The 21740-nt window shown below is 40.3% G+C and overlaps 2 protein-coding genes across 2 annotated transcripts in view; one reads left to right on the top strand and one right to left on the bottom strand.

The window, feature by feature from the left end:
* Positions 1 to 6795, top strand: part of pkn2a (protein kinase N2a) — a 41457-nt gene extending 34662 nt beyond the window's left edge. The window contains exons 11-23 of the mRNA XM_032565413.1: positions 9 to 84; positions 900 to 1056; positions 1582 to 1708; positions 1788 to 1924; positions 2055 to 2130; positions 2317 to 2408; positions 3202 to 3378; positions 4273 to 4335; positions 4847 to 4923; positions 5041 to 5183; positions 5264 to 5371; positions 5737 to 5817; positions 5904 to 6795. Coding sequence (XP_032421304.1) covers positions 9 to 84; positions 900 to 1056; positions 1582 to 1708; positions 1788 to 1924; positions 2055 to 2130; positions 2317 to 2408; positions 3202 to 3378; positions 4273 to 4335; positions 4847 to 4923; positions 5041 to 5183; positions 5264 to 5371; positions 5737 to 5817; positions 5904 to 6107 — 1518 coding nt within the window. The 3' untranslated portion in view covers positions 6108 to 6795. The remainder of the gene's footprint in view (positions 1 to 8; positions 85 to 899; positions 1057 to 1581; positions 1709 to 1787; positions 1925 to 2054; positions 2131 to 2316; positions 2409 to 3201; positions 3379 to 4272; positions 4336 to 4846; positions 4924 to 5040; positions 5184 to 5263; positions 5372 to 5736; positions 5818 to 5903) is intronic.
* A 2728-nt stretch (positions 6796 to 9523) lies between these two features.
* On the bottom strand, positions 9524 to 17167 carry gtf2b (general transcription factor IIB). Its single transcript, XM_032564804.1, has 7 exons — positions 17042 to 17167; positions 15455 to 15567; positions 12914 to 13047; positions 11944 to 12090; positions 11669 to 11798; positions 10801 to 11082; positions 9524 to 9830 (listed from the first exon to the last, which is right to left on the bottom strand). Exons 1-7 carry the CDS (start codon positions 17056 to 17058, stop codon positions 9697 to 9699), a joined length of 957 nt encoding a protein of 318 aa, XP_032420695.1. The 5' UTR covers positions 17059 to 17167; the 3' UTR covers positions 9524 to 9696.
* Positions 17168 to 21740: the final 4573 nt, after the last annotated feature.

Raw genomic sequence — 21740 nt, 5'->3', positions numbered from 1 at the left:
TTTTTAAGGTAACATTTTTCAACCCTGTTATTGAGAGAAGACCAAAGCTGCAAAGACAAAAAAAGATTTTCTCTAAACAACAAGGTGAGGTGTTGCTACTACATCAGTGTTTTAAGGTGGACTGTGGTGTATGTAAGTTTGATTTTTTTTTTTTTTTTTTTCAATGAATGATGCTACATGAAATCCTAAACCTACATGAAGCTAATTATCTTATTTAGCTTAACTTATTAAAATTGATCCTCCCAAGGAGATGGGGTCAATTAGACCCTATTTGTTTTTTAGTCTGTGCACGGTCAAGTGGGATTGCACTGACCCTAGGTACGCTTTTACATGTTTTTTGTGTGTGTGGTTTCGGGAACTGACGGTCTACGGGACAAGCCTCGTTGTCCAACCGTAACATTTGCTAAGACCGCAGGAGGGTTAAAAAAAACATTTTTGTTTTTGTCTTTAGGTCTTAGAATAAAAAAATGTATCAAACTTTTTTATATTAAAGGAATGAACATAATTTTTCAATGGAACATAAAATCTTTAAAAGAAAATTACTTTTAAAAAACATACTTTGCAGCCAAAGGACATTTACTTTAAAAAAAAAAAGAATATTCTCTATATTGTTGTTACTCTGTGAAAATGTTTTGCTTATATCACATGAAAACAAGCAGCATTTTTTTATTACTGTTGTAGTTTAAAACACTAATATATTAGTATTTTTGACCAAAGTTAATAAGAGCCACAGGCTGCGAAGCCCTCATTTAGAGAAATGAAAACCGCCTTACTTAAAATGAATTTTTTTTTTCAAATCAGCTGATCTGAAATGTTGTTCTCTTTTTGCCTATGATTCACACAGCCCATGCTTTCCGTCATATCCCTCGTTTTGTTTCCCTCTCATTTGTTCTCATCAGGTAAGACCTTCCCACGGGCCCCCCAGATGAACATCAACATCGCCACCTGGGGGCGGCTGGTGAGAAGAGCCATACCCAATCTCAGCACCAACTCTTTCAGCCCCCAAGCTCCTGAGATGGGCCATGGGAGCGTTCCTGGTTCCCCCACACCCAGCAGGTGAACCAGCACATCATTCTGGGCTGTAAATGATGCTTTTGGACTGTTTTTTCTTTTGCTTGGGGGAGTGAAGTCAAGTTTATGCACATAGATGTCAGTCTATATTTTAAAACTTGGTCAAATGTTCTTTAGTGTATGTATTTTTTTGAAGTTACCAGCACACTTCTGATATAATTCTACCTGTGTGTCTGAGCATTTTGGCCGATCACTAGTCTTTAAAACCGATTTTGGCTGATACCAAATTTTTTCTTTTTTTTTTTTGAAAAATCTCTTCATAGAGCTACAAAGTTGCTAAGTTGGCAGCAATGGGGTGACCTGGTGGGCGGGGCTAATAGTCAGTTCTCTCACATAGCAGAAAGAAAGAGGAGAGTGGCTGATTTTCAGATCGGTGATCACTGATCTCCCAAAATAAAGGAAGTTGGGTCAGATTTGTGACTGGAAGGTGAAGCCGAATAATTTGAGGGTTCTTCTGTTGTCTCTTAAAAGATGTAAAATAAAACTCCCCCTCCTCTGCTCCACTCACAGCGATCCACTGGTGACCAAGCTGGATTTCGACAAAGAACCCACACCAGGACCCAAACACTACGCGGCACCTGATGATGTCAGAGAACCACCTGCACAGAACAAGCTGCCCAACAAGCAGGAAGTGGAGGTGGGATTTTGTCACAGGAACAGCACGGTATCTGTGATGACGCTCCACCCAACACATCATTGCCTGTGTGTGTCTGCAGGACGCACTGAGTGAATTCAACTTCCTGAACAAGAGAATCAGCACGGTTCTGGAACCAGACTCTGACGGGGTTCTGGAGCCAGAGTTCCAGCATCCCAAACTGGAGCTCACTTCCATCCAGAAGGACTCAGAGATAAGGTAGGACAGACTGGTCTTTGTTTTACTCTTTTTGATTCTACATCTGTGACATTTCCACTGGATTTTATTTGTGTAAATGCTGCCCCCTGGCATCTCTAGGCAACATTGCATCCATTTATCTCTCTTCAAGGGAAGAAGAGCAGTTCCACTTCAGTCTCCAAGATTTTAAATGTGTGGCGGTTCTTGGACGTGGCCACTTTGGAAAGGCAAGTTCTTCTGGTTGTTTTCTCACAGGCAGACTCCTTTCAAACATTATTTTTCTCCCAAATTGCCATATTTGGCTCATGCCTTTCCCATAGATTTAAATATTTGTCACTTGCTTATGAAAATAGATGGAGATCATGTATGAAATAAGTAAACTCACCAATTTTCTACTAATTTTTGCTCTTCAGGTGCTATTATCAGAATATAAAAGCACAGGCGAGATGTTTGCCATTAAAGCTTTGAAGAAAGGAGACATTGTGGCTCGAGACGAGGTGGACAGGTAAGCAGTTATAACTGTCCTCAGACTGGACTCACACACTAAACATAATGCCAGACTCTCTAAGGTTAAGGATCTTTTTTCATTAATCTCAAGCCACAACTTGTGAATGAATCAGTCAATTTGATTTGTATATCACATTTCAGCAACAAGGCCATTCAAAGTGCTTTACATCATAAAAACACAAAAACAAAAAGTCATAAAAACATCAGACAGACACCAACTTTAGAACAAACAATGCATTTTGTCAAGTGCTATCATCAAAAACAGCAATGCACATCATATGTTGGTATATGAATTCCCTTCCCAAATTTTTAAGCCAACAACTGTCAAACTTAGACTGTTTATCAAAATCTGGACAGTCCACTCCTGCTTCTTTTCAATACTGGCTCTACTTTGATTGTTTTTTTTATTATTATTATGATTATTAAACAATTTTGACTCATCTTTAAGGCTCATCTCTAAATATTGGCGTTTTTACAAATAGAATAATTGTTTAATCAATCTCAAATTGTGCTATAAAAATGGCACGCTTAAATGTTTTATTCTGAGTGTAAAATAATTCAGTTGAACTCTAATATGTAACATTTTGTAACTAGAGATGTCGAAATGAAATCTCAACTCCTTCAAAATGCTGAACTGGCCCTTTAAATGAGTGCCAAACTGCAGGCGCCTCAGACACACTTTGCAGTTTTGCCGTCTTTATGAACACACAAGGTTAGCATCATGCTAGTCCTGATGCTAATTCAATTGAAGCCCTGCCTGTTGCTGAAGTCCAGCTGTCTCCGTCTTCCAGTCTGATGTGTGAGAAGAGGATTTTTGAGACGGTCAACAGCGTCCGCCACCCCTTCCTGGTCAACCTGTTTGCGTGCTTCCAGACGTCGGAGCACGTTTGCTTTGTGATGGAGTACGCAGCGGGCGGTGACCTGATGATGCACATCCACGCCGACGTGTTCTCTGAGCCCCGGGCCGTGTGAGTGGCGCTGCAACTTCATGTTGGTCACACACACACACACACACATTCTAAACGCTGCTGGCGATGTTTTCAGTAGGGATGCACCGATCCAGTTTTTTCACTACAGATACTGATATCTGAGGTTTAGCGATGAGATGCAGAAAAACAGCTGATTTGACTGAAAATGGTTTTTTGTTGTTGTTTTTTAACACACACACATAATTGCACTGAGTTACAAATTAATCTGATAACTCTGCACCTGTACGAACACTTAAATGCTCCAACAGCTTCACAAGCGCGGTCAGACATGTAACTTTCATTTGTTCAGTCAGTGCAATTAGGAGTAGAACAGTCAATGTAAAAATAAATAATAAAGAGACTGAAACTGACAAAAACAACTACCAAGGTACACATATATATGTGACCAAGGTACACATATATATGGTGTACTACCTTGGTCAAACGTATAAAAAAATAAACTGCTGCAAACCTTCTTTAAAAAGTTCAGACAGTGAAATTCTAAATATAATTAAAAAATTGAATGTTAAAGCAAAATGTTGCTCAGAGCACAGCATAGACTAACTAGATCTGCCCTTATGGATTGGGAACATTGTCACTCATACCCAATCTAGAATTTGTTTCAGTATTATCCCGGAAATGGGATAATATCTGAATCCCGTCAGTGTCCAGGAGCAGGCAGTCCAGCTGGTCACTGTATCCCGTCTCTAGGTTACAGATATTAATATCTGATTGGTGCATCTCTAGCTTTCATCCAGCTTGTGTAGTTTCCCATCACCATCACAACCACGACCGGCGTGAAAACCATTTGATTTGATGCTCAAACTATTTTCTCTGTTACTTTGCTCTCCTCAGTGACGGCCATGTTCTTATTGCCAATCTGTCTTCTTGCAGATTTTATGCAGCGTGTGTCGTTCTGGGATTACAGTTTTTACACGACCACAAGATAGTGTACAGGTACGTTCCTCTGAATGCTGCACAGTCAAACGTTGATCTCTGGGAAACAAATTCAAGGGATTTTTTCACTGGTTTATAGTGAAATGACACTTTATCACAAATCCCTGAACAAAATCAAAAACAGCTTCTAGGGTTGATGGTTCAATTCCACATAGGAAAACTGAAGTGGGTCAAGCTAGTTCTTACACACATATATATACAGTATATGTGACTTTTCACTTCTCATCTCATTTCAAAAAGAAAATCTTAAAAACAGGCTCTTTGAAAGCCAAAAATGTCAGCATTTAGTAAAACATATCAATCTTAAGGTGATTTATGTATTTTTTATTCTGTAGTTTTATTTAGTGTTTTTTATCCTTTTGCCAGGAATAGAAATGGAAATGAGTCACCTCATGTATTTACATGTACATGTTCTCCAAAATGTTTTTAAAAACAAACTTGAACTTAATCTCTGGAATCTTATGAAAAAAAAAAAATTATCTATATAACGAGAGGTGTGTGTGATCCTCAGAGACCTGAAGCTGGACAACCTGCTCCTGGACACAGAGGGGTACGTGAAGATCGCTGACTTTGGCCTTTGCAAAGAAGGTAAGACGACAGATTGCATGAACACTACTTCGATAAAATGCTCCTGCTTGATCCGGTCCTGTCAGCACAGCACGCTGTGAAGTGCCGTTGGTTCTGATCAGTGTGTCCCGCTCTCAGGAATGGGCTTCAGGGATCGCACCAGCACCTTCTGTGGCACGCCGGAGTTCCTGGCCCCGGAGGTTTTGACGGAGACGTCATACACCCGCGCCGTGGACTGGTGGGGGCTGGGCGTGCTGATCTTCGAGATGCTGGTGGGAGAGGTGAGCCGCAGTCTCTGGGTAGATTACCGCCGGCTGCGAGCAAGGCAGGGCTTCCTGTAACCATCCGCGTTTGTGTCCAGTCGCCGTTTCCCGGCGATGACGAGGAGGAGGTGTTCGACAGCATCGTGAACGATGAAGTCCGCTACCCACGCTTCCTCTCCACCGAGGCCATCTCCATCATGAGGAGGGTGTGTGTCAGGATGAGTCCACACTAATGAGTCACACTGTGTCGCATTAATCTGTGTCCCAGTATAATGCACTGAGGTCAGCAGTTGGAACCTCATAAAATGTCAAAAGGTTCAGGAAGTATCAATGTTTTTGTAAGGCACTGAAAAATCATAAATCCAGATGCCCTCTAGTGGCTACTGAGAGAATTGAGTACAGTATCATGTTTGAACCAAATCGTTTCCCCCCTGATACAATGTTTTATAACTAGCTCTAATAAAAATCCTTTAAATAATTTAAAGATCCAAATAAAATCCACCATATACATTAAGTTAAGCTGATATATTTTTTGAGGTGTTTCACTGGTTCGTGTTTTCTTTGTTTGCAGCTTTTGAGGAGGAGCCCAGAGCGCCGTCTGGGAGCAGGAGAAAGAGATGCAGAGGAAGTTAAGAAACATCTATTCTTCAGGGTAAGAGGGGAAGAAAAACCCAGACGTTCTTTATTAAAATGATGCGCAACCAGAATACTCACTGCAGCGTGTGTGTGCGTCGATAGAACTTGGACTGGGACGGCTTGCTGGCCAAGAAGGTGAAGCCGCCGTTCGTGCCGACCATCCAGGGCGCCAACGACGTCAGCAACTTCGACGATGAATTTACCTCAGAGGCTCCGATTTTAACCCCCCCAAGAGAACCCCGAGTCCTGAGCTCCGAGGAGCAGAACCTGTTTTCTGACTTTGATTACATCGCTGACTGGTGTTAGCTTCACCTTCAAAGACACACACACACACACACACACACACTGTGAACTAAGCAGCTCAGCGATGACTGGAGCTCACTTTTTATAAACAATCCTTCCTTCCTCCCTGCCCAAAATGTTGAGAGAACAAACTGTGCCATTAAGAAGAAAATCTAGTTGACCTCTACAAGGACCTCAGATGTTTGTTGTTTTTTTTAATCCACATGAGATTGTTGGTTGTTTTTTTTTGTTGTTTTTTTAGTTGAATGGAATTGTGTTGGATGGAAGGTGGAGGGATATCCTGCACAAATCGCCGCCGTGTCCGTTGACTGACCACTGAGAATGTTTTCCATACGGACTGAGAAGACAGCACCATTACAATCACATTATTCAGTGTTGCTGTCTTCAGATTTAAAAAAAAAAAAACAAACAAAAAAAACATGTACAGATTATATTCAGTCACATATTTGATGTGTTATTTTATGTGCTCTTGTAAATCCCTCAGTATGGATCATATCTGGACCTGGTGTTCAGTGACGGCTTGGTCACTGAACGGTCAGCTACAGCTAACATCTTGACTACTACAGCAGCTTCCTGACTTGAAAGACAACGCTTCCCCTCTGGCGAGAATTCAACCAGTCACTTCTAGAGAAAACATTCAAGATGTCTTCTTTTAAAATGCTTTAAAATAGACCAGATACACTGCCTGGCCAAAAAAAAGTCGCCACCAAAAAATGGTCACACTCTCTAATATTTTGTTGGACCGCCTTTAGCTTTGATTACAGCCCGCATTCGCTGTGGCATTGTTTCAATAAGCTTCTGCAGTGTCACAAGATTTATTTCCATCCAGTGTTGCATTAATCTTTCACCAAGATCTTGTATTGATGATGGGAGAGTCTGACCACTGCGCAAAGCCTTCTCCAGCACATCCCAAAGATTCTCAATGGGGTTAAGGTCTGGACTCTGTGGTGGTCAATCCATGTGTGAAAAAGATGTCTCATGCTCCCTGAACCACTCTTTCACAATGTGAGCCCGATGAATCCTGGCATTGTCATCTTGGAATATGCCCGTTCCATTTGGGAAGACAAAATCCATTGATGGAATAACCTGGTCATTCAGTATATTCAGGTAGTCAGCTGACCTCATTCTTTGGGCACACAATGTTGCTGAACCTAGACCTGACCAACTGCAGCAACCCCAGATCATAGCACTGCCCCCACAGGCTGGTACAGTAGGTACTAGGCATGATGGGTGCATCACTTCACCTGCCTCTCTTCTTACCCTGATGCGCCCATCACTCTGGAACAGGGTAAATCTGGACTCATCCGACCACATGACCCTCTTCCATTCCTCCAGAGTCCAATCTTTATGCTCCCTAGCAAACTGAAGCCTTTTTTTCTGGTTAGCCTTACTGATTAGAGGTTTTCTTACGGCTACACAGCTGTTCAATCCCAACCCCTTGAGTTCCCTTCGCATTGTGCGTGTGGAAATGCTTTTGCGTTCACAATTAAACATACTCCTGAGTTCTGCTGTTGTTTTTCTTCGATTTGATTTGACCAAACGTTTAAGTAATCGCCGATCACGATCATTCAGGATTTTTTTCCGACCACATTTCTTCCTGGAAGACGATGGTTCCCCACCATCCTTCCAGTTTTTAATGATGCGTTGGACAGTTCTTAACCCAATTCTAGTAGTTTCTGCAATCTCCTTAGATGTTTTCTCTGCGTGATGCATGCCAATGATTTGACCCTTCTTAAACAGACTAACGTCTTTTCCACGACCACAGGATGTGTCTTTTGCCATGGTTGTTTAAGAAATGAGGAGTTACTCATTGCATCAGCTGGGGTTAAATAACTTGTTGCCAGCTGAAAGATAATCGCCTATGCAGTACTTATCCAATAGGAGGCTTGTACCTATTTGCTTAGTTAAATCCAGGTGGTGACTTTTTTTTTGGCCAGGCAGTGTATTAGCATTACATTTCAATGCTTTATAGAAAAGCCCACTAGGGTACAACAGCATATTGGGGCCATTGTAGATGGGGAAAAAACAGTGAAATTTTTAGATTAATCTCAGAATTTTTCTCGTAAAACTTCTCATTTCTGAGTTTGAGAAGTCAACAATTTTCTAGGAAAAAAAACATTTTGAGATGAATCTCAGAAATGTTCTAAAAGAAACTTGGAAATTTTTTCAGTTTCAACAGTCAAAAATGTTAGAAATTAATCTCAAAATTTGAGCAAATGTTTGACTTTTTAATCTCATAAATTTCAACATTTTTTCTAGAAAATTTCTGAGATTGATCTAAAAAAATTCTGATTTTTTTGACAGAAACTTCCTTTTTTTTTCTACAATAACCCTAATCTGCAGCTATGGAGTTGAACTCAAATAAAATGTTTTATTGTCCCCAGCCAGTTGTGATGGAGAGAACTTTGACTAAAGATACCTCAGTAAAATCAGCACACCAAAACTGACGAGTTTATTTTCATTTTTCAGGTAAAACACTACATCTAGCTTTTAACGTTAAAACGCCATTAAAGCACGCGCTTCCTCCGTAAATCTGATTGGATGTTTCCAGCTGACTTCCTGTCAGTGTGCATGTTAAATATGACTCATTCAATATGTCAGACCTGCTAATGCGTCACTACAGAGAGGGCAGGGAGTATATTATATGCATACTGTATGTACACAGGTAAGCTGAAAGCACTAATTTTATCAATAGTTTATCTACATTTCTTAATTATGGAAATAGATTGTACAAAGTGTTTTTTTTTTTTTTTATGTGATTGTGCATGTTGTGTCCAGAACAGATATAAACTGAATGGATGGTACAAATTACCCAAATCACAACTGTTCTCATTCATCCTGGTGTATAATGTTAAAGAAAGGCATCTTTGCAGTCACTGTTACCTATCATGAATGCACAGATTAAACATTTGTAATATTGGCTTATTTTTATTTCACTGCTGAAACATCCTGGCTTAACGGAGTTACTGAAATACAGTAGGCTCCATCTAAAGCAAGTCAAATTTAAGATTGAAAAAACTACATATCAATTATTTACAATCAGTCAGCTGATTATAAATAATTTTTTTAACAAGAAAGTTCGCATTAGTTGGTCAGTAATCAAGTTGCAAAATGTTTTCACACAGCTGATTTCATCTTTGTGAAGTCTCATACCTTCCTACAGACAGCTGACTAGCAGTGTGCAGCAACATGTGAAGGTTTTAATTCAAACCATGAGCTGATTAATTGAAAATGTTTTATTTTTTTAAATTACTTGGAACAATTCAAACAAAATAGAACCTGGCAAAATTTTCTACAAAACAAATGCTTTGTGTATACAATATGAAAGGAGCCTAAAGTTGCAAAGCGTCAAGTTAACGTTTTCCCACTTGGACATATATACATGGTACAGTATATACAGTCAAATGAAATACTGCAAGTACAGTCTGCAAGCTGTTTATTCAAGCTCTGGAATGTGTGTCCGCTGTATTCCTGTCACAGTGCCTCCCTGAAGGCTGCTTGTTTTTGAGCACAACCAAAGAATATTCAAACCCTAAACCAACAAAACAATGTACAGCAGAGAAACTTCAGCAATAAGTAGGCGGAGTCTAGTTCACAGTTGAGGCAGTTTATCAACAGGCGTGTCAAACTTAAAGTCTGGAGGGAAAAGTTCTGCTGCGCGTGGATAGATGAGTCGGTAGGACTGTCTGATGGTGACGTCGGCAACGCCAGCAATATCGCCGATTTCTGGGGGGAAAAAACAAGCAAAAACTTGAAGCATGTAGAATATGTTTACATATTGAACAAACTATCAGGATAATATGAGACAGATAATCTGAAAATAATCAAGCTCCTCCACCTCCTCCCTGAGCTATTATCTTCAGAAATGCACAGCTCCTGGTCAAAACCAACCAATCAGAGTCGGATCTTAGTGCTGTCAATCATGCTCATGTAGTCGCTGCTAAATGGCAGAGAAGCAACTTACTGCTCCAGGTAAACTTTATCCACCATCATCGGTGGACATGCTAACTAGCCTTAGCATTCCTGCAGGATCTGGTGCGAGGAGCTAGCTGTAGCACAGCAGAGAGTAAGGGGGTGAGCAGCGCTAAGACCCGCCTGATTGGCTGTTTCTGAGAGCAGTGTATGTCTGCAGCTGGCAGCAGGAGCTAAATATCCGTTTCATGTTATAATGTCAGTGTCACGACATAGTGACAATTTTAACAATTATGTCAAAGAAAAAAAAACTTTTTATAGAAGTTATATGCTGCAGCCTTAAGGAAGGATTATCTGGTAAATAACGCATATGTTTTTGTGTTGTTTTTAGACAAAGTACAGCTGACTCCACCAGAGCTCCACAGCGTCACACCCTTCATGAGAGGTTGTGTGTCATTTGAACATGTTGAATCTATAGCTCTTCTGTAAAACTATAGGCTAATTTCTCCAAAATGCTGCGTATGTAGCTGCTCTAACACCTGTATAAGATGCCAACTGAATTATGAATACATCTCATGTAACTGATCTGTCCCCGTTATGATTTTAAATGTCTTGAACAAACTTATTCATGTGTAACGTTCATTTAATTTCTCATTTAATGGAAACGCCGCAATTGCAAAATTGAGTTCATTCTACATTAGTGGAATATCGACAAAGTTTTGCACACGTTTGTGATGGAAACGCAGCTAGTGAGAGCCAGCAGTGTTTCCACAGAACCCCTCACCTTTCTGGGTCTTCTTCTCAGCGGAGGCCTGGGAGGCCATGTAGATGGCTGCAGCGGCCACCGAGATGGGGCTCCTGCCGGGCACCAGGTCCAGCTCCACGGCTTTCCTGGCGATGAAGGTGGCGGCCATTTGCACCTGCTTCGGCAGGCCCAGGTTGGAGCAGAAGCGGGACATGAAGTCTCCCGTGGTGATGAGGTCCACGCTGGTCTCCAGAGCCTTCAGGATCAGCTTGAAGCACCTGCCGATCTCCTTCTTTGAGATCCTGGAGACGGCGCAGATCTCTGGAAGAGAGGACGCGTCGGTTTAGTCTGTTTCTCAACTGTAAAGGAAATTACCTACATAAGGTCCATTCTTGGCTAAAAATGGGATTATTTGTTCCCATGACAGCAGCTTTCATAGTAAGGCTGGACAGTAAATCAATAACCATATATGTCACAATAGACATTATAGATAATACATCAGATAGAATATTCAATATACAGAAAATTCACTGAACTCTGATCCAGAACTGAACAGCATTCTGGGGGATGTAGGCAGAAGACAAGCCTTACCTCAACCTCTCACAGCCAGCTAAGCAAGGCTGGTGGCATCAACTCATTCGCTCTTTGGTTGCCTAGCAACAACCTGTTGAGTAACTTAGCAGCTTCGGGTTTTCCCGCCGTGCCTCATAACTGCTTAAATATAAAGAACAGGCTGAAGAGAAAACTGGATTAAAGAGGAAAGGTGATGCCACCAGGTTGGCTGCATTTCAGATATGAAGCGCTTGGATAGTGATACGTTTTTCATGCATATCAGCCAGCCATATTTCACTATAAAGCTAAGAGAAAATCAGCTTTATTTAGACCAGATAGAGAAAACAAGTCTGACCTTTAAATGTCCTTGGTACACCCTCTTGCCTGCAGGCGATGTAGAGGCAGGCTGAGGCGATGGCATCGTTGGCTCGACCCTTCAGACTCTTCTGCTCATAAACCTGCTTGAACAGGTTGTTTGTTCTGTCCTGAGAAGCCAATCGGCGCAGTTAAAGTAAAGACGTTCAACATGAAAACTTTGAAATGGATCGATGTGACGTTCAGGGAGAGAAGACGACCGGTTCTGAACCAACCAACCCGGTTGAGGAATCCATCTCCTCTCTCTGAACTTACTACGATGTTTCTCGGCAGGTTGATGCGATCCGCCATGGTGCTGATCTCTTTGAAGGCGTTCAGCATGGCCCGGTCAGAGCTGCTCATGGTCCGCCGGTTCTGGTACTTTGAGTTGCCGAACTCATCGAAGCTGGCCGCGCCCGTTCCCTGTGGAGGAAATGCTTTCAATGCGTCAACAGAAACACGCGATTCACACATCGGACCGCAGTGAGGAGCTGATGGCCGCTGACAGTCGGGTAGAGAGAGGAGCGCATCGATCGAAACGCCTCAGCTGCTGGTTAGGATTTTGGCCAATACCGATTTTTCTGTCTAAAAAGTCAGTAAATGAAGCAACAAAGTTGCTAACTTGGCATCAGTGGGTTGATTATTGTTAATGTTGCGTGAGCAGACGTGACATGGTGTTCGCGATTGGGACAGTGGCTGGTTTTAACTTTATTAGTTAAGATAAGTCTGGAGTAGTAAGAAGAATATTTCATTTTATTTACCAAATATAGCTAAGTCATAAGGGCTTGTAGTAGCAAAGCTTAAAAGACAAGTAATGTACAGTAATTATAATGTTTATAGCTTGCAAAATTATTATTGGTTTTCATGTTGGATTGTAATTTGTATTTATTCATCTTTCTTTGTAAAACCACACACACAGATGCCACACTAACATAAACCCTGAAGCCGAATCTGCTTGTCAAAGAACCAGAACATCAAACCCAGGCTTTGTTATTTGCTTGGGGGCCATCGAGGCGTCTGCTCGGCAAACATTCTGCGATCACCACCTTAGTAACCCAAACCCCAGTCGTGTGAACTGCAACAAACAGACAGTGTCTGATTTGCAGATGTTTTCAGACACAGATAAAATTAGAGGATCAGTATGGGCTGATCTCCAATCACCCAAAGTGAAGGAAACTGGGCCGATTTCTCAATTCGTCCGAAGGCAATACTGATGGAGATGCTTCCCTTTGGGACTGCGGCTCACCCTGCTGATCATGGTGGTCAGGTCTCCTCCGTTGAGCAGGGGGTTCTGAGCGTCTCCCACTCTGGATGGATCTTTGAGAGCCTTCTCATTAGAAAACGTCCTCCACTCAGAGCCCACGTCGATCACACGGTCACCTGGAGACAGATCGCCCGCATCAACCAAACAACTCAACAACAAAATACAGCATTCTGGAAAAATAAATGAATAAAAAGATCCAGTTTGTGTAAACAAGTTGCTCTTTCATCCCGTCTTACTTCCTGTTTAGTATCTGTAAACAAACCATCAATTAAAAAAAAAAGCTAAAAGAGCTCTTAACTTACGATAACTTAAAAAAAATAAATAAATTCTTTCAGTTCTATTGGTCACAGCAGGAGCTTATTTAGTGGATGAAAACCCAACAAGATTTCATTCCAATGCATCTAGAGATGAAGACGCCTCCCTCTGACCACTGAATTCTCCTCATACAGTTCTGAATGCTGTTTGTGTCCAGATGCTGACTGCTGCCCTCAGGACTTTCTATCCTGTTAAATTTGACAGGAAACTGAGTCTGTCAACAGACTGAAGCCAAATTCCAGAGAGAAGACGACAACGCTGATGATGATTAAAGATGATGATGATGATCCCCCGTTAGTCATATTCCATTCCTGTGGGATCATTAGAGGATGGTGTAATATTCTGGATGCTATTGCCTCACACACACAGCCTGGTGTCAGAACCGATCTGTGATGATGTTTAGGTTTCATTTTAGTCGGATCGAGGTGAAGGTGAGGTCTATTTCAGAGTCACAACACAGCAGCAGCGAGTTATTAAACCATCTAGAGACATCGGAGCCACATCAGACAGACCGGTCCAAACAGGTCGTTGTTTTCTCTTCAGGTGACTTGTAGAAACTAAAAGACTTGAATCCAAGTCAGCTGTGAGTCGCAGACTGGGAGTGGCAGTCGTCATCTCCTCAGAGGCGTGCAGCAGAAATGCAAGCCAGAAGCTGAGCTTTCATCAGACAGCAGCCGACGCAGCTCTTCTCCCACCTGACCCGCCCAGCGCTGAGGGGCTCATTACCGGGAACCCAGCGTTCCCAGTGGCTCTGAGATGTTTGGCTTGGTGTGCTACAGTTCAGACCTCACCTTAAACACAAAACGTTTAGACTCTGAATAAAGCAATCAGCTGCAGAAAATGCCAACGATGACATTCTTTTTTGATATATTAAAAAAACTAATTCGAACATCTGTTCTGAAATGTGACTTATCAAAAAGCAAAACAATCCAATATTACAGGAGAAAATGAAGGCGAAACACATGAAGAATGTGTCGGCTCCAAGGACGCTGCGCCTCATCATAGCTGCTGTTTTTGAAGATCAATGGTTGTGATAAAAAGAAATTATAGTTGAATTTATTATAAATGTCAAAATGTGCACAGGTTTCACAAATATGTAGTTTACATATGAAACAATCTGAACTTGTCTAAATTAACAGTAAAGCTCAAGTTACAAAGTGAACTCGTATATATTCACGTTAAGCCTCGTCTTCATACAAATTCAAATAATATACATTATATATAAAAATATACATATATCATCATTATATCATCATCCCAATTTCAGTGTTTGCACTGAAACTTACAAATCCCAAGTTTTAGGTCTTGATGCTTCGCATGCTGATAGGATATTCTGCATGTGCTTATGAAAACTTTAGCACTTTAAAACACTGCTGTTAGTTTATAAATCACTGAACGACTTAACGCCACAAAACATTAAAGATCTGCTGTTGTCATAGCAACCTTCCGGTCTTCAGGGTCTGGTTCTGCTCTGCATCCAGAACCAGAACCACACAGAGAAGCAGCAGTCAGCATCTACGCACCACACATCTGGAACAAACTTCCAGAAAACTGAAAAACAGACGAAACACTGAGTTCCTCTAGATCCAGACTAAAAACAAACCTGGTTAGAGTTGATTTTGAACCATAAGAAATGAAACATTGACCAACATAGTGCATGTGTATGATTTTGGTAATGGCACTCATCAAAATGTGATGTTTATTGGCTTTCACCATTGTTAAAAATATATGTGAGTTCAATTATTAATGTCCCAATAGGGTTGGGATCTGTCTTATTTGCTTGACACATAACTGCCATTCAGATGCATTGAAGCTCAGAAATTTTAAAATGTCACTAATTGACAGTAGGATAATCAGAACTAGTCAACACACTGTCATACAAAAGATTTAAAGTACACTGCCGTGTGGTCGTCTTTCAGATCAGCTCCAGTCACCAAAACGTTTGAATAGTGTTGCTTCAAGGTAAGTGCGCTGATCCGTAACGTCAGCTACTGCAGCATCACACAGTGAACTTAGTCATAGTTTCTCTCCGGTCTCCACATTTAATCAAAATAATGGCTCTGTGTAAATTATTTTAAGTCTTTTGATGGATTATGATTTGTAATCCCATAACATTTCAAAAAGGTGAGTCATAATGAAACACAAAAACAAAGTGAGGTTCAAAATGACGGAAGGTGTATTCTCAACATTCATCATGTAAATACTCACCAACAACAAGGCCACATTCAGGACAAATCATGTCGCCTGCCCTGTAGTCCTCCACCAGTAACGCATCAGGATGGTTGGGACACTGAACTTTGGGTAAGGCCAGAGATTCTCCACTGCAAACGCAAACAGTGAGACTGTTGACAAAGCCAGATGAAAGCAGGTCTGCTTCCCATGGTAGGAACTGACATGAAGAACCATAGAGATCCTCCGGCCCTTCACCTGGTCTTAAAACCTCAGGTAACCGAGTTACCAATCACACCTGACTCCCCCATACTGTGGTACGGTCGACTGCAAGTTGCAGTGATTGTTGCAGAGCGAGCCCCGACCATCACCCCTCCACCACCGTATTTGTGAGCTGGTTTTATACGCAGGTTTTCTATCAAAGCGGTTCCATTATGCTCTCCTCTGCCTGAAGCACTTTGTTCCACAAGACTTGGTTCTGTTCAGTCCGTCCTCTAAGTCCTGACAATAATCACTCGCACTGTAGAACGTCAGCAAGAAATATACAATACTATGTCTGTCCGGCATTTAGTCAACATTTCTTTTTATAGCAAACTCAAAATGTCAGCTTTCACAGAGGAGCTAACCTTTAAAGATGATCCGTTAATCAATGCATTGATTGGCATCAACTGGCAGCATGCATCCTTACAGAATTGAATTATGTGCCGATATTGTAAGGCTGTTTCTGTGCACAATGTTATGACCATAAAAAGACTAAATTACTGACACCAAATGAAAACCTGCGAAACAGAGAGAGCATGAAACCCCCTTTTCACTGCGACTATAATTTACAAATAGAAACTTTCCGTTCTCTGTGTTTTACATTCACTCTCAGTTCCCGTTTACACAGAGGACAGAGCATACCTTGATGAGATCAGCTTAGGGGCCCGGCTTGTAAAGGGAGCAAAGCGGTGGAAGCAGACAGACTTAAACACAGTGGACGCGCAGACGTGAATCCATAGGTAGATAATAACATATAATTACAGCAAAGGTCAAGCTCGATCATAAACCTGACGATACGCTGAGTAGCAGCTCAGCTGTCCTCAATTTGATGTTTTTGCATCCAATTCACGGAAATGAGAACCGCGAGGTGAATTTTTCAGGATATAATTTAACTAATTTCCAGCAGATAACATTAGCTGGACCTAGACTGTACGAACAATAAGAAGCCTGGAGTTGTTGAGCCTTGTTCTCAATAGCCTGCTTGTTTACAGATGTCTGGGTTGTATAGTGTAATCGGAATCCAGAGACATATTAAACCTTTTATTTCATTTTAACTTAATTTAATATAACACCTTAAAACAGGAGAAAGTAGATTTAAAAGCAGCCTAATGTGAGCGCAGCGGCGACACAACGACGACTTCTGGCAGCATCTACTGACGACCCCGCGAGCTAACTAGCTGTCACCAAGCACAATAGAAGCAACAAATCTAACCGTAGTGAAAGGAGCGGCTTATTCGTAGAACGAGCACAATACTTTCTTCCTATTCCAAAGCTGACAATGTAAATGTTCACCGTAAGACATCTTGAAAGCGTTTATGAAAAAAACCCAAAACCGCTACATAGTTGGAAAAAGTGGTTACGCACCGACTCGTTGACGCCATGTTACTCTTCGCTCTTTCCTTCAGTCCTAGAGGCGAACGTATGGCGCACCTCTATTTATAAGCCGTTCTCGTCACGTGGCAGTTAAACTACGGCGAGTCAAAGAGAACAAATTACATTTTGTTTTTCATGACACCCGGCTATTAAAACTTGCCCACGAGAGCAAATAATCCCTGTAATTTTAGATTCGCCCACACTAACGTCATCAAGAAAATTGATTTAGCATCTTACTATTAATTTAAACCTTCTCCCTTTTCACTTCTCAGAACTCATGCTGAATTTTACGGGCTACTCCTTCAGTAGTTTACCTGTTTTACCTTGGTACATTCCATTATAGATTTTGTAAAGAAGTATACAAAAAATGAATTGGGGCACTCAGGACAATATATATCAAACCTATAAGTGCAAAATTTGTTCGTCTGCTTGTTTTTTATGCTAGAAAAAGTGCAGAAACATAAAATTTATTTTTTTTAAATCATTGAGTAGGAATTTGACAACTAATTTGAACATTTGTTTATGTATTGTGGAGAAATAAAAAATGTAATCAAGTATATTCATGCTTTGAGTGAGTTTTGCATATTTTGAATATCAAATGTAGTGCTTTATATTGCTACACTGTATTAAACCCTTTACAAACTTGTATTCTCATTGTAGTTTGAAATGTTCCTGCTAAGGATAAGATGAATAACCTTGTTTGCATGCAACAGTTAGATAAGGAGCGCAAATTGTTGCAGAACAGGGTGCAGCGGGTCAGAGTGTTCTACCAGAAGTAAAAGGTGAAACATCTAAGAAACCACAACTCCTTAAATGGTTAGCAGCCAAGAGTGGAGTGTTTTATGCAGGAAAGGATTTGACAGGTATAGTTTGTGTGTATGGGAATAGTTGGAGGGGTTTGCGATGTCTCGGGGTGGGAGGATGAGAGATAAAAGTATGAAGTCCTCACTCTCGCACTGAGACACAACCTCCTCCTGCAGGGACGTATTGCTGTTCGTGTTGGTGGGTGAGTTGTGTCTCCATTTGGCCAAATCCATTGATTTAATAAATGTCTTGTGAGTGATTTCACATTCTAGTTTGTGGCTCATTTTTGTGTCTTGCCTTAAATATCTAAGACCCGGGTAGAGAGACATGTTTTTGAAGCAATGGCTGTTTCTGTCTCTCAACAGTTTTTATTCAGAATGAATGTAAAGTATTTTTTATACACTGCCCATGGAGACAAGGTATCCATTATGCATTCTTATTACCATTTTTTTAATTTTATTTCCTAAATGAAATCAAAATGTGCTTTTTTCAGCACATTTCACTTTTACTCTTACTTTATGCAGTTAATTGTCTTTTGGTGCTGCTACTGAATTGGAACATCGTGTTGACAGTTGCATGGAATTAGACTGCTTGGGTTTGAATCAGTATCTACTGGATACTGATTGCATGGAATGGACTGAATGGAATTGAATGGAATAATTTTTGATTTTATTGGACTGGGTATGACTAAATGTGATTTGATTTGTTTGTTTTTAGAACAAGTCTTGAGATGACTTGCTCTAAATTGGTGCCATAAAAAACAAAATGAAATGAACCACACTCTATTCTATTATATAAAAATTTACAGGCTTTGTTCTTTAAATATTTTTAGTGTACTTTTTTACAGTTCGATCTGTGATTTTCTGTCATCTACACTGCAAAAAGACCCCAGATGTCTGAAAACCACTGTCAGATGCTGGTGGTCTTTCTTGCTGATTCTTTTAACAGAACAAAGTCAGACCTCATTAATCATGGTTTGCAACTTAAGTTGCCTTACAGGCAGAGACTGCATGTGCTTGATAAGTCTTCCTGAAAACATGCGATACTTTAGAGAATTAGATATCCAAATAAGAAATATTTCAAAATGTAAACACTATTTTCTTTTTTTCTTCAAGTAAAAATGAAAATAAAATGGCCATCTGTGGTTGTGTTGCCCATGACTCAGTGCCAGTCTGTGACTCTACGGTTCCTTCATTCCTCTGACCCGGTTGGAAAATGACTAATCGCAACACAAGTCAACCATTTATTGAATTGCTTCCGTCCTTCTTTTCCTTTCTAACTTGAAAATAGCAAATAAATTTTAACTGATTTATCGACATGACGCAATACTTGTTTTTGTGCATATAGACGACAGCAGGTGGCGCCATACAATAACAGATTTGTTACATGCACCCTTACTTTATCCCTGCCCTGAGGCAAATTCTGTGGTTTGGAAAAAGCTCAAGTTATACAACGCTTAGCAAAAGTGTTCACTAACTTTCATTTTTCCTTTTTTAGTATTTTATGTGACTGGCCAACACAAAATAACGGATGAGCCTGGAGTGGAAGAAAAATAAAATATAGTAGTGTTCAAAATTTTTGACCAAACAAATCTGAGTCAATACTTTGCAGAACAATGTTTGCTGCAGTCACAGCTGAAAGTGTTTTGACTCCTTTACAAATCTGGCACATCTGACTGAAATCCTGCCAATTCTTTAAAAAATTGGTCAGCCTAAATCAGATTAAATGGAGTGCAATACATCCAAATTCTTGCAAGAGATTTTAAATTTAAGTCTGGACTTTGACTGGGCCACCAATCTGTGAAAACACTGTAATCTGACCCATCTTGTACAGTACACTTTTCAAATTTGTGCTTGTGAAAATTTTGCAAAACTATGTAATATTTTCCTTCTACTTCACAATGATGAGTAATTTGGTCCACATAAAATTCCCCCCAAAATAATTTTTAAGTCTGTTCTTGTGACGTAACAAAATGTAAAAAGGTTGAAGGGACGTGAACACTATTGCAAGGCCTTCATATTTGGCCGTGAAGTTACATTTTTAAAAAGTTTGGAAATGTGGGTTACTAAAAAGCATAAAGAGGTTCTGATTGGCCAGACCTTCCAGGAACGCCGCCGCAGCAAAACATGCTGGACAGACATGTCTGTGCAAACATCACCGGTGAGAATGCCTTCAAGTTGCGACTTGAAGGCATTCTCATTCTGACAAAACAGATCTGCCAGCTAAGCATACCATTACCCTGAGTTTAGGAAGCTGTCCTTGCAGGTCTCTGCAACATGACTTCTTTATTCTGTCAGAATGTTTTAGAAATGCTCAAAAAGCAAAAGTACAGGAGTGTGTGAGAGTGGGATCTGTGGGTTTTTCTGTGCAAACAAAAAATTGTAGCATCTGCCGTAGAAACAAGTATATTTGTTTAGGGCTGTTGTTGGTTTGTGGTTTCTGATGTGCAGCTAAAGAACTGCAAGTGTCTATAGTGAGAATGTCTGTGTGTTACCTCCTGATCCCCCAAGTTTCTTCTTTCTTATGCTTCTACCTTGGTGGTCTGATTGCCAACACACTCATCTGGCTGCCAGCAGTACAGGGGCTTTTGAAAAGTCTGTGTCCTAAAAAGGAAACCCATAATGGTTTAACCTCTACCTCACTGTTTGAAGAAAAAACCAAATGATTACATTTCTTACTTCTTCACCTGGTTCATCCCACCAACCGTGTGTCTCGCCACAGTCCCCATAATGCCGTGGCCCCCAGGCCTGGTCCCTCACTGTCCTGCATATTGTGGATGTTTCCTTGACGACACATACTTCTGCAGCACTTGATAGCATGCTTAGGAACTATTGCAATCATTTATTTATTGCTTTATTCATTTTGAGTCATATAAAAAAAACATGCATATTGTACCCCTTAATAAGTAAAAACAAAACAAAGAAAAACATCCACTTATACAGAAATATATACAGTAATATTAATAGATAAAGAACAAGACATTGTCTGTTGTTAACAAAATTATGTTTTATATGATAATACTGTATTTATACATAAACAAGAATGTATTTAGCTTGAAAAGAAGTGGTAAGAAAACCACTGTACTTTGAAATTTAGCAATTTGTATTATGTACACCTTCGTTTTTCATGAAGTACTTTTGTGTTAGTACCACTGATGTCACTTTAAAGTCATTACCAAATTTATATTCAAATTACACACATCATTTATTAATTATATAACTGCAAAAAAAAAAAATCCATCCGTATATTTGACAGTGATGAACAGTAAAATTGTGACAGGAAAGATCTGTAAGCAGCTAAACCATTTAAAACCAATGATTTGATGTGAAGTTGTTTTAAATAAATGAATCGGTAAAAACTGTGTTTTATATGTTCATGTCAGGGAAAAACATTGTGGTAGTGGTACTGGTATCTCCAGAGGTCATTAGGTAAGAGACAAGGTGCACCCTGGACAGGCTGCTGCTCCATCTCAGAACCAAAATAACGCCAAGGCTAAAATATTTGGCAAGGAAACACGTTTCTCAGTTTTTTGTGCTGTATTTATTCTTTAAGCAATCAGTGTCCAGCATTGCTGGTGTACTTCAGGTGCAAGCCAATAACCAAATTCAGATTATGTAAAATATGTGGTGCAATATGTTGTTGATAGATCAGAGAGACGATGTGAGGAAAAAATGTAAAACTTAGACACATTTCTAGAATTTACATGCTTTTGTTTGAGGAACAGGTCATTTCACTTCTGAGAAGAAAGTGACACTTAATCCTAAGGAAACACTGGGCCCAATTGCAGAAGTTTCTTTGATGCATGCAGGAAGGAGACGGGTCCCATCAACGTGTGTGGTGTGAAATGTGTGCACCAAAGCAAATACACAAAACAAAAAAGTCCATG

The sequence above is a fragment of the Xiphophorus hellerii genome, chromosome 6, assembly GCF_003331165.1.
Source record: "Xiphophorus hellerii strain 12219 chromosome 6, Xiphophorus_hellerii-4.1, whole genome shotgun sequence".
NCBI classification, from domain to species: domain Eukaryota; kingdom Metazoa; phylum Chordata; class Actinopteri; order Cyprinodontiformes; family Poeciliidae; genus Xiphophorus; species Xiphophorus hellerii.
This window is presented reverse-complemented; position numbering and strand designations above follow the sequence as displayed.

What these genes read in the sequence shown, in the direction of transcription:
- gtf2b (XM_032564804.1), bottom strand. An exon ending in TGAATGTGGCCTTGTTGTTG is followed by an intron (nt 13,048 to 15,454) that starts GTGAGTATTTAC and finishes ATCTGTCTCCAG; the next exon opens with GTGACCGTGTGATCGACGTG. An exon ending in TGAGAAGAAGACCCAGAAAG is followed by an intron (nt 9,831 to 10,800) that starts GTGAGGGGTTCT and finishes TTTTCCCCCCAG; the next exon opens with AAATCGGCGATATTGCTGGC.